The sequence below is a fragment of the Antedon mediterranea genome, chromosome 10 (genome assembly GCF_964355755.1).
Source record: "Antedon mediterranea chromosome 10, ecAntMedi1.1, whole genome shotgun sequence".
Lineage (NCBI taxonomy): Eukaryota > Metazoa > Echinodermata > Crinoidea > Comatulida > Antedonidae > Antedon > Antedon mediterranea.
Window position 1 is genome coordinate 4986218 of NC_092679.1, and position 12876 is coordinate 4999093.

The window sequence follows — 12876 nt, forward strand, 5'->3', positions numbered from 1 at the left end:
ATTCGCTTTCCATGACGTACATTTCAATGCATGCTTAATATTTAAATAATGTGTTTTTACCAAACAATTATGTATCTAGAACTAAAGAATTTTGATATGGTTTATCAATTTTGCTTATTCGGCAATTAGTGGTTGGTAATCGTAACTTGTCTTTTCTGTTCGACGTTTTTTAACGTATAAACTGGCACCAACCAGGAAGACAACGTTCATAGCGACAAAGACTCCTATCAGAGGCATGCTGGAATGGTAGCTCTCTAAGTAGCTGTCTGCATTCACAGAGAGGTCTGAAATTAGAAGAAAAAAAACATCTTAAAATTTCATTTTTGTTATGATTTAGACACACCCAAGTATATGGCCTTGTTATAAACATAACACATAGCAAAGATATAGCAATTTTATATTCAATATAAAAAATAAAATAAACTTGTGTAAAATTTGCAGCAAACATTAAAATTGACAACAAAACATTATACATTTTTTTTTAAATACGGGGTTATTGTCAAGTATCCCGTTTAACGTTGATTCACATACAATTAAGATGCGGCCACTTTACGTCTCAAAATTTTTCATATTTTGTTTACATCCATCGAGAAGTTTGAAATATATTTATTTATCAAAATGGAATTAAAGTTACCTTGTTGGTGCGAGACATCACGGCGAATGATAAATGGACCTCGAGTTAACTGCTTTTTGACGTACGACGACTTGGAAACAGATCTTGTAACACGCTGATTGCAATTTCTGCTGCAACTAGTGTCTGTGGCATTGCAAACCGACATCTCACAATGTACATACACCTAAAACACGTGGATATTCAAACTAATTTCATTTCAGTAGAGTTATTTGTACGTGTTTTTATATGAAGTGGTCTCAATTTAATCTACAGTAGGCCTACAATTTGTGTCAGTGGACCTATAAATGATTAACTCGATTTTTAGTCGCGTGCAACCCGCCTCTACAGCTCTGTCGGTCGGTCTGTCGATCGGTCGGTAAACACTAAGTTGAGCACGCGACTGCTGCCATGTATTTTCTCACGTCACAAACAGTAGATGAAATTATTAATACACATGATGTTATTTTAAATCAACGCCTTGTAGAAAACAGGCTTTATTGCATTGAATTGACTTATAACTGTACAACAAAGGTTCAGCTTTCTACTAGTAGATGGTAATAAAGAATGTTCTCCTTACCTCGCCCTCCTCCTCAATAAATCTGAACGAATCCAGTGAAAAATGTACGTCAGTGTTGCTACTAGGCATAAAGGTGATTGTATCGTCGGAAGGACAACTGTAAAATAAATGTTTTCATTCTTTGTCAACTTAGGCCGACATGTTTCGTGTGTTTAAATCTGTATCTCATATGTGATAATGTCATCACGTCTTAGAGAGGCTTTTACTCTGGCTTTTGAATATCTATTCATGTTTTTATCCCACTGACCTGTTTGTGATGATGTCATAACGTGGTGAAGTAGTCTGGTCCGATGTTCGTGTGGCCACGCACTTATCAATATACAACTTAATCTCCGGTGTAAATGCTTTCACAGAAGCCCCCAAATACATAGTCTCATCAATATCCACAACGACTGGATAAGCACTGTACTTGGTATTGAAGTCATCACCCGTGTACATGTCCAACGAGAAAGAGAAGTTGCCATTCTTTTCTACAGGATCTGAAATCACTTGAACCTCTTGTGGATCGAAGTTTACTGCAGATTTTCCAGTATTTTTAAGAGAGCATTTAAATGGATGAATGGCTTGGTGTTCTCTGGAAATTGTGTCGCTGTCGCCAACTCGTTTGAAGTAAACTGCATTAGAATACTCGATGACGTCATCTTGATACTAAATGAAATAACCAGTCTTACTTTTGTTCTATATATGCTATGGAAATTGCCTAAATAATTGATTGTTTTATCACATATCAATAAAGCAAACACATTTTGTTATCTCTCCTCTACTGTTGGCACTACTATTTACTCTACCCGCTGATTTTCTGATAACCAGAAGAACACTCTCCAAAGTGAATCTTTAAAATAGTCTGATAATAACCAATATCTGTTATTGCGAATAGACAAACACGTCTATATAGGCTAACCAACAATATTATGGCAACCATACTTACGGTAACTTCTGTTCCACATCTATCGTATCTGGTGTTGAAAACTAACCAGGAAATACCATCTTTCAAGACAATCTGATAGTCTGTGCAACTTGAATCGATTAAATGTGGAGCAAAATAAGTTGTGTCGATGAGAGAACTATCACCGATGTATAATGTCATACCAGTGTCACTGCACACCAAATCTAATTTAAAAGAGATATATGTTAGGATGGAGAGACGAAATTAGCAAATACACTAACAGAACAACCCGGACGAGAATGGCATATTGAGACATTGTTTTGCATTTATGGCGTTCCATAACTATAGTTGAAGTAAAAATGTATATTAAATTAGCAAAGTCTATAAAGTTACAATGTTCAATGTGCACTGTCTTTGTGGTACATAATTGGTCAAACATTTTTTATCTTATCTTTTTTATCTCATCATTGTTTCACACGATCTGGCTCCCTCGACAAATTATGATAGACGTTTATTGTGATTTAAAAGAAAAATAAACTCAATATAAATACAAACCGTTTTGAACTACAGGTGCTATAGTAGGTACTGTAGAATCGCCATCATCTATGATATTAAATGTAATCAAACAATTAAACAAACATAAAATATATGAACGCAATACATTTAACCATGGAGAAATAACTTATTTCTCCATGATTTAACATATCGGAGAATTTTCCTCCAAATCTCACTTGCACTGACGACGGATTAGTTTTAGTCACAAGCTCTGCTCGGCTGTTTTATTTATCGATTGATTTGGCTTTTTGCTTATCTTATGTATCTTCATTGAGATGAACTGCAGTTTAATTTTTACTGTAATTTGCCATTGAATTTATCTAAATTTGATGTATGACTTTACCAGTAGTTCGGCGATTGTAGATAGTTGTAGGTTTGTTTGCGTCTGGAAAATATAAGTTCATAATAAAAGATAATTGAATAATTTAGCAATCCAGTTTTTAAATTATGTGTATTATAATAATATATACATTGTTTATTTTTTTTACCAGTAGTTTGACTGTTGTCAAAAGTTGTAGGGTTGTTGCCGGCTGAAAATATGAGTTCATAAAAAAAGATAATTTAATAATTTTAGCAATCCATAGTAAACAACGCTAACAGTGCTTAAATTATGTGTATTATAATAATATATACATTATCTTTATTTTGTTACCAGTAGTTTGGCGGTTGTCGAAAGTTGTAGGATTGTTTCCGTCTGAAAATTAAAATGTGAAAACAATATGAAAATATATTTATAATCCATGTAAACAGTAATGGCATTGTTTCTTTTTCATTAGTTTCTTATGAAGAACTTACGAGTAGTCTGTTGGTTGTCGAAAGTTGTAGGATTGTTCCCTGCTGAAAAGTCAAATGTGAAAACAATATGAAAATACATAAAAAAATCCTTGTAAACAATAATGGCATTGTTTCTTTTCATGAGTTTCTTATGATTAACTTACGAGTAGTCTGGTGGTTGTCGAAAGTTGTAGGATTGTTCCCGGCTGAAAAGTAATATCAAAATACAATTCAATATTTCAATAATCCATGTATACAACGGTGAAAATGTTGTTTCTATATTTCATAATTTATCTACTTACGAGAAGTCGGGTGGTTTTCGGCTGAAATTCCAATTTAAAAGCAAACAATTAAATAAAATCCATGTAAAACGTTTAAATTGTTTATACTTAATTAATTATGAAGCACTTACGAGTAGTCTGGTGGTTGTCGAAGGTTGTAGGGTTATTTTCGCCTGAAAAGTAAATTTTTTTAAACTACAATTAAAATCCATGTAAAAACGTTACCATTATTTATATTTCATAATTTCTTATGAAGAACTTACGAGTAGTCTGGTGGTTGTCGAAAGTTGTCGGATTGTTGTATTCTGGTGGAATAAATAATGAATAACATTACCTCTCTAATTTTTCAGATGTGGTAAACAGTTTTTAGTTTAACAATTAAACAATATTTCAAATAGTGCCGTGAATAGTGAATGAAATATATATTTTTCATTCGATAAATCTTCCTTTACATAAACTTATTTAAATTATTATTATTATTTTAATTTATTCTTATTGATAAGCCGTGGATAATGGTATCTAGGCCTACATATTGGAAAAGCATAATAATGGATCTGTAGGTATTCAAATTACCTGTTGGCTGTATAGGAACTGTGGTAGCTGAAATAAAACAACACATGTGATTAAGACGTTAAATAATATATCATGTTAAAACTCAGACGTTCTGGTAATTTTATTTTTTTTAGACTTCTTAGGATTAACAAATTCGTTATCTTATTGTTTTCTATTTGATTAAAACAATGTAAAGGATTCAGCGGAATTGAGGTTTCATCTTTTTTTCTTTATCTTTTTGTTTTGTTTATTATTAGCCAGTTTATTTATTTATTTGTTGACCATACACCTTTGAATCGGTGGCACTCACAATATTTGGTGCGGTCCAATAAACAAAACAGAACAAAACATATTGAAAATAAAAAAAACATGAACAACTAAATGTCGATTTAAAATTTAGTTTTTTTGCATAGTTTATTATTTCTGTCGAATTTAAATAACAGAAAGTTTCCGTTATAATTTAAATTACAGAAAAATGGATCACTGGATGCGTGATGCATGGTTTGTGGTCATGCAGATGATGAACATTTGTGGCCATATGGTGAAGATAATCGCGATGCTACTGATAACAAAGTGTAGGCCGTACTTACATTCAGGACACTTCCCTTCACTTATCACTATATTGTCAACAGCAATATCTCCTTTGTTATCATACCCTGCCACTCCTTCAAAAAACACATAATTCTTTGGATCGTAAAAATAGTAGTTGAGGTTGACAAAATCGCTGGAACCATAGTGCCATCCGGGACCTTGATTCCCATTCATGGTCCAATAGGATAACGCGTTTGTAGAGCTCACTTGATACCAAAGTCGTAATTGGTTGACGCCACTTCCATCCATGTTGTAGTAAAACTCTACACAAAAGTCGTACCATTCACCGGGCAGGATGGGGCTTTTTATCCGTGCGTTATCGGTATTCGAGGTTGAAGAAGTGTTTATGTATATATAGAAATCATCTACAAAATAAAATAGAGCAACATTTGTTTGAAACCTGATTGGTAACATAATATATTTAAAACTTAAAAATACATTTTTATATTTTTGTTGTTGAATATGCTATTATAATGTCACATAATAGTTATTCACTTTGACCAAAAAAATTTGATTGAAAAAGGGAATTATTTAGGCCTACACAAAAAAATAAACCAATTGAAAGCAAAAAAATATTCGTTTTTTTTTCCATTAAATTTAACCGTTTATTTTGTATTTTTATAAGTGAAAATCACTCTTTTTGTTCGTTTTTAGTCGCGTGGACGCGACTCTATAGTTCACTATGTCGGTCGGTCGGTCTGTCAATCTGTCGGTCTGTCGGTCTGTCTGTCGGTCCGGTATCACTATGCGTTTTAGCATGCGACTTATGGCTGTTGGTCTCTTGTTTCTACTGAAGTAAATAAATTAAATCTGCAAAATGGCCATTCAAAGTCTGATATTAATTAATCTTCATTCTCAATGTAGTTTTTGGAGGAAATACATTTTAAAGAGAAAAAATGTAATACGACATGTAATTACTTGCATTTCCCGATTGGCCATTGGTTGAAACTGCATTACCATTCAGCGTAGCTCCAGAAGAACGTGACCAATCGAAATTGTCCATCCAAGTTTCTTGGACCCATCCGTCAAAGCCTGTTTCAAAGTCCGAGGTGATGACAGTGCTGTACTGCGAAGATACTGTGTAGAAAATAATTGATATTTAAAAGAGAAAACTCACCGCACTACAACAACTGACAAAACATGCGTAGCCGGCCAGGATTTTCTCCGAAAAAAGGCGTAAGTGGTTGCGTCCAGTGGGAACTAAGTTTAATGGCCTAAATTCGGATGAATACAAGAACAAGATTGTTTGCGGCAATCTTCAGATTGGACTGACTACGACAGACATAGATATGCTATCTAGTTTGTAATTTTTTTCGTGAATTCGGCAAAATATTTGAACGAAAACACATTATTACAAGACAATGTTTACCCAAATTGTTAAAAATCTGCAGAAACAGCAACAACACGATTACTCCTGTAGAATTCATGTAGGCGTATGGTTTGACGATTAAACTTTGAGTAATGTAGCTGAGTTACTGTTATACTTGAACGTGATAGCAAGAACGTCAAATGTCCTGCTTGCTGCCTTAATATTATTAAATATATGCATTTATCTCGACTAGCAATCTTAACATATGGCGGAATTCTGAAATTTCTTTATCTAAATTAAATATATTAATTAGCCTACGCTATCGATATATAAAAACATATGATTGTTTTCATGTTTGCCAATTTGTCTATCTTTTATTTAATTCAGCTGTTCGTCCGATACGTCACACGCAAATTAACTGAAAAAAGGTATTGACAGTATTAAAAGAATATGGAAGACTCATTCAAATTCATTTATTTGGTCATTTTGTAATAATTATTGTAAAATATATAGAAAAAGTCTCCAATCATGAATTAAAAAATACAGAAAATGTATTATTTTTTTCGTAAACACACAAAAGGCAACATATGCAAGTTCAGTATAGTATTTTGTCATTAAAAAGTACGGATGGAAAAAGAAGGACGAACAAAATGTACATGGCGTTAGGCCTAGTTCTCTGAAGTTTGCAAATAACGAAACAAAGTGGCATGACGAATGTGGTGGCTATTAATAAATGCATATGTAGGCCTGCTGTACGATACATTTCGCAAAAAGTTGAAAAAGTACATTTTTGTTTTGTTTTAATAAGATCAGTGAATATTTCCTAAACATAAGAATCTTCCACAGACAAATTTCTTTAGAAAGTGGATTTTCATAATGAGTCTCTGAATCCACCAATGACCGGTGAATTATCAATTGTAATGGACATGTCGACTTCATTACTTGAAAGTACATAGCCATGATTATTGCGTGATGAAAAACTCGTTTATATCAATGGTCTATCATATGGTTTTTGTCCCATCTGTTTTTCCACCAGAATGTAAGATAAGATAAGACATATTGGATTGAGGTGTCGTGTCGTTGAACTGGTGCTGCCGACGACACGTAGACAAAAGTCTAATCGTAATGCCTGATTTCAAATGTCATTTTTCAAATTGTATATCTACAATTACGGTTTTATCATTAAATAAACGAACGTCCACGGTCCCTTTGGCTGATTAAAACATTTAGGCGCGCCTAATAATAATATTTATTTGGATCGACAATTTTTAACAGTGACACACTGGCGTCCATATTACACAATTTGAACAAAAAAAAAAAGAAAAAGAAAGTTTAACAGATGAGAGAAAATCCCGGAAGAAAATTCAGTCAAGAAAACAAATGTGGTCAATTGCACAAATGTATCACATGCATAAGGCTACGTAAAGAAGAGGGAGGAACATAACAAATAGACAATTATGTTTTCACAAAGTACTTTTTAACAAGCTTCCAAATCGCATGTTTAATTACAGTATGGGATGAAAAATGACAGGTGAATGATAATGAGACTTTATAATTACAAGGATGATTATGACGTCATGCATCTCATTAATTGCCGGGCTGACGCATGACGTCATTTAGCAACAGTTCGTGACGTTTTGGGGGAAAACCGGAAGTAAGAAAAACATTAATAAACAACAAAGAAGAAGCTCGCGGTGGTTGAGAGAAAAGGAAGAAAAGAAAAGTGGTAGTGGCTCGAATGATGAAGCTGATGAAAGAAGTTACAATATGTTGTATGTTTAATGAATATAATAATTGATTCGTAGTAGCGGACGTTTTTTTACTAAAGCTAGGCTAGATACCATCATCATCAGGGTGTTCGTTAGGCCTCAAGTTACAAGCAGCTTCTGTTTCCTGTATTCACTACTACAACCCAGCCTGCTGCGATTCAGTCGAGCACTGTCTGGGCCTAGGCTAGGCCTAGACCAAAGTTGTAGGCCTATACATAGAATGATTGCCTCAAAGTTAACTAGATTGTAGTAGGCCTAGTATCAGCAGAAGAGGTATTTTCACGACAAATGATGTGCAATTAATATAAAATTTATTATTTAAATACAGTACCTGTAAATAAATGCAACATTGAATCAAATTAAACAAAAATGGCAGCAGATACTGACAGAAACAGAGGCAAATGTTTAGAAATGGATTTAACATCAACATACAGTAAGCATTTAGTGGCTGGTTTACATGCAGCTCAAGTAGAGGGACTGCTCACTGACGTCACTATCAAGACGTCAGATCAATCATTCTCATGTCATAAGCTTGTACTCATTGCAAATAGTGACTATTTCAAAGTGATGTTTACATCAAATTTTCAGGAGAAAGAGGCGTCTGAGATTTCACTTCCTAGCATTAACGGAACAACATTTGGACTGTTACACAATTTTTTATACACCGGTAAATTATCTATCATGTTTAAAGATCTCCAGCCGTTTCTATTGGCGGCCGATTTCCTGCAAATGTCAAAGTTAACGGAGTATTTATCGAAAGCGATTGTTGAGTGTGCAAAAGATGAAGATTGTATCACCCTGTATACAACTTTAAAAGCGTTAGAAACATACCAATCCTTAGTTGACAATTTAAAATTCAAAATTTGTAGAGATTTTGATGGTTTATGCAAAACTCAAGCATTCCTGAATCTTTCTAAAGATGATGTTGTCGGTATTATAACAGATGAACGATTAGTAATTTCTTGTGAAAGGATTTTATTTGATGCAGTTATGTTGTGGTATAATCAGAATATGTCAGCAAGAACACATTCTCTAGTTGACCTGCTAGAACATGTCAGACTACCGTTAATTAGCGTAGAACATTTATCTGATGTGGTTGAGCCTGCATTACGCAATGTTGAAATACCTTCAATAAAACAACGGATCAAAAAAGTAAAATCTTACCACGCAGCAAAGGGTATCATGAAATATCAGATACCCTTACCAGAGATACAGATAACTCCTCGTAAATTAAACACAAAAATTATGTTGGCTATTTCTGTATCTTCAGAATCCGACACAAGGTGCACAATCTTTCAATTGTCGATATTACCAAGTTCTTTTAAAGACAAACTGAAGCTGACCAAAATACGCACATTGGATTGTCGCAGAATAGACGCAATGTCATTCACAAGTACAAGCATCTTTTACCTGTCTTCAACTGAATTGTGGCAGTTGAATTTGACCAGTAGATCTATCAGCCACTTCCCTTTGGAGAACTTCTTTCTTCTATCTCGTGCCCGCCCTGTAAGTTCAAAGCTGACGAGCCATCATAACTTAGTGTACGCTTTTATCAAAAGTGCGGATCTTCAAAAAAATGTGCTCGTGTTCGATCCTTCTCACGAACATTTTGAAGTATGCAAGCCGCTACCGGGATTTGATTTTACATGGGAAAACTTAATATCCTGTTCTTGTGGTGTGTTTATATTCGTCAAAATGTTTCCTACAAAAGTGATTCATTGTTACCAGTATCACCCTAAAGATGACTCATGGTCAACCCACGACTTGCAAAACACCGAAGAACTATACATGATAGGATCTTGGGGGCGCCATGTATACTTCTGCGCTCAACAAGAAACACTTTACTCTTACGATATGATGACTAAAAAACTTTCACAATTGGCAGCGTTACCTCCCGTTGATTTTATTGGTGATCGGACATTTATCCAAACTGTTGCCGTCGACGGACATATTTACCAGCTTTCGCTTGACAAGAATGCGGTAGCGTACACGCTTGTGGTGTGTGAACTAATCATGGAGGGCGTTCCTAAGCCGTATTGGAAGCTGGAACTTAGAGAACCTGTGGTTCCGATCTTGCAGACAGATCTTTATCCGTTCCAATGTAGTGATAGATTTGGTGTTCAACTTGAGGCTTTTGTAGTATAGGAAAGGAACGAAAGTGCAAATAAGTTGTGGTTGGGACGGGTTTTATCGGGATTAAACAAGAAAAGAAATTGTAAAATTTTAACCTTGATTTTCAAATGTTCACATACTTGATGTATTGTCCCCCTGAAAAAAGTTTTTTTTGTTGAATATGCCATTTTTAAAATGTCACATAATAGTTATTCACTTTGACTAAAAATTGGATTAAAAAAAATGTATTTACTGTACCTGAAAAAATGGAATTTAAAGCAAAAAATGGTCAAATTGGGTGCCAGCCAATGGATTTTTGGTTGAATTTACCATTTATCATGTTATTTTATAATAAGTGAAAACATTATTTTTTCCCTTTTTTTTCTACAGAAGTGATTTACTTTATTAAAACTACAAAATAACCTATTCAAAGTCTGCTTTAATTAATTTACATTTTTCATGTTTTTGGGGGACAATACATCTTTATATTTACTTTATCATATTAATATAATTTTATTAAAATTATATACTGGTACTATTTTTTAAATTGAGAATTAAAATATATTAAATATATTATTTTAATTGAGTATAATAATATTAATTATAAATTTATTTATTTATTATCAAAGACTGTTTTAATTGTAAATCTCTAAAGCTCTGTCTAAAAAGTGTGATGTGCCCAAAATATGGTAGTGATACTTCACTTGTTTTGTCACAGGAAGTGTGTGATAGGTGTAGACAGAGCTTTAAGCGTTCCAGTAAATTTCAGCCTGTTGTGTAGGGGTATTTTTTACAACTTATTTTGTGGTATAAAGTGTCTGTGCATATTGGTGGTGTACTAAAGTAAAATAAAGTTATTATTTTAAGAGTTGTGACTGTATTCTATTTTTAGAAAAAACAATAAAACGTATTTATTATGAGAAGGTTCTGGGTTTGAATCTCAGTTGGGGGTGACTTTTTCTCATTTAATCTCACAGATTTCCACTACTTTATCTTTTCAAATTTTATGGATAAATTTTCAGTATATTATCACCGGGTGGTTTATTTTTTTTTCTGTGCCTATCGTGTGTATATATATTTTTGTTGCACTGAAAAAAAATTAAGAAAAAATCAAATAAACAAAGAAAAGTGCTCGGGAACCATTACAGATACCCCCTCTATTACGTCAATTTTGGCCTTAGATTTGTGACGTCACGTCCGTCGTGTGTGTGTTTTTTGAGTTCAAAGTTTACACAAATTTGCGCGAAACTTGATTTCACTGCTGTTAATAATCGCCGTGTAATTTATTATTTAAAATGGCTTATAATGTTGCAAAAGAGGACCTAATTGAAGAATTCGATATCTTTGACGTGTCGGTAGATAATGAAGACATTATAGATAAACGTAAGTAAAGGTTTAGCTAAGAAATATGAAACTAACTAGGCCTAGGCCAGGGCCTAGCTAAAAAGAAATAATATTATTATTTGGATTTATAGTTAGGACATCATCATGCAGGCGCGGCTACTCGGTCATAGGCTAATGATAGCAGGCCTAGAGAGAAGAGGCATGGGCTCTAGTACTTTGTATAGTTAGTAGGCCTAGTAGTAGTACACTGTATTTATTTATGCGTCTACCTGTAACCTAGTAGTAGTAAAGTAGTAGGAGCTAGGCTAGGCCTAGTTATATAAATAATATTAATAACATATTAATATTAATAAATGTTAATACTAATAGGCCTATAATATATATTCTTAATTGTATTATAATGGACAAATAAAATAATATTAAAAATAAAGTAATTATTGCTTTTTTGTCCAGTTCAATATATCTGCCTGCTGTACAGACGCAAGGCAGAGCAGATTGTAGAAGAATGGATTGCGTATTCATCCACATCATCACTGACAATGTCCCTTGAAGCCCTTGATCAACTTGAAGAACAGGTAAGATAAGATAATAATAAGATTTATAAAGCGCACATATCCACAAAGTGCTCAAAGTGTTGTGAAAACCATGAAAAATACTAACCTTGAAACTAAAAACAACAACAAATTTTGCACAAAAAAAAACAAACCGGAGGTAACAGTCAATGTTTATGAAAGTTTAATACCTGAAGCAAACTTAGAAAAAAAAACCTGTAGATTGGTCTATAAACTGGTATAGAAAAATTCTATTCTTTACATGCAAAATTATTGTTGTCATATAATTTGGTATTATTGTTATTGCCAAAATAAAAATTTAATTATCAATCCAATTCCTCCCACGATCTTCCCATAATTGGGAGAAAATCTATTTAAAAAATAATATGCCTACTGTAGGCCTAATTAGGGGCCTATAGTGCATTAATCACATACAGTATCTAAATTCATAAATAAATTCTAAACTTATAGATTCTATAGAAAAGAAGAAACATTTAATAGACACTTTAAATAACTTCTATTGAAATTTAAATAAGTTTCTATAGAAATTATGTACTTCTATAGTATACCATAGAGCTCTATAAAATGTTCTATAGAACCCTTTAGAAAAGGGAGGACCAAAATCAACAGTACAATTTGTGAATACTTACAACATTTAAAGATGTACTGTATTGTCCCCCAAGAACATGAAACAATAAAGATTAATAAAATCAGATTTTGAATAGGCAATTTCACAGTTTTAATAAAGTTATGCACTTCTGTAGAAAAAAAATCATAACAAAATTATTATTTCACTTATAAAAAGACAAAAGAAATGGTTAATTTCAACCAAAAACCATTGTCTTACAGACAATTTAGGTATATTTTGCTTTAAATTACATTTTTTTGGTGGAAAATGTTTTTTTGGGATCAAGTTTTTGGTCAAAGTGAATAACTATTATGCGATGTTAAAATGGCATATT

General features: G+C 33.1%; 3 protein-coding genes across 4 annotated transcripts in view; 2 read left to right on the forward strand and 1 right to left on the reverse strand.

Moving 5' to 3' along the window:
- Positions 1–46: 46 nt before the first annotated feature.
- Positions 47–2646, reverse strand: LOC140061009 (CUB and zona pellucida-like domain-containing protein 1). Its single transcript, XM_072107405.1, has 5 exons — positions 2632–2646; positions 1438–2300; positions 1191–1287; positions 635–797; positions 47–284 (listed from the first exon to the last, which is right to left on the reverse strand). Exons 2-5 carry the CDS (start codon positions 1626–1628, stop codon positions 115–117), a joined length of 621 nt encoding a protein of 206 aa, XP_071963506.1. The 5' UTR covers positions 1629–2300; positions 2632–2646; the 3' UTR covers positions 47–114.
- Positions 2647–7818: 5172 nt separating this feature from the next.
- LOC140060055 (uncharacterized) lies at positions 7819–10977 on the forward strand. Its single transcript, XM_072106103.1, has one exon. It carries the CDS (start codon positions 8277–8279, stop codon positions 10050–10052), a length of 1776 nt encoding a protein of 591 aa, XP_071962204.1. The 5' UTR covers positions 7819–8276; the 3' UTR covers positions 10053–10977.
- Positions 10978–11261: 284 nt separating this feature from the next.
- Positions 11262–12876, forward strand: part of LOC140059884 (DNA polymerase alpha subunit B-like) — a 29104-nt gene continuing 27489 nt past the window's right edge. For both annotated transcript variants that reach the window (XM_072105859.1, XM_072105858.1), the window contains exons 1-2: positions 11262–11402; positions 11817–11938. In XM_072105859.1, coding sequence (XP_071961960.1) covers positions 11315–11402; positions 11817–11938 — 210 coding nt within the window. In that variant the 5' untranslated portion in view covers positions 11262–11314. The remainder of the gene's footprint in view (positions 11403–11816; positions 11939–12876) is intronic.

Coding starts and splice junctions, on each gene's coding strand:
- LOC140061009 (XM_072107405.1), bottom strand. CDS start 1,628: ATGTACACGGGTGATGACTTCAATACCAAGTACAGTGCTTATCCAGTC. Junction 798..1,190: donor TTATTGAGGAGGAGGGCGAG/GTAAGGAGAACA, acceptor CACGTGTTTTAG/GTGTATGTACATTGTGAGAT. Junction 285..634: donor TGATGTCTCGCACCAACAAG/GTAACTTTAATT, acceptor TTCTAATTTCAG/ACCTCTCTGTGAATGCAGAC.
- LOC140060055 (XM_072106103.1), top strand. CDS start 8,277: ATGGCAGCAGATACTGACAGAAACAGAGGCAAATGTTTAGAAATGGAT.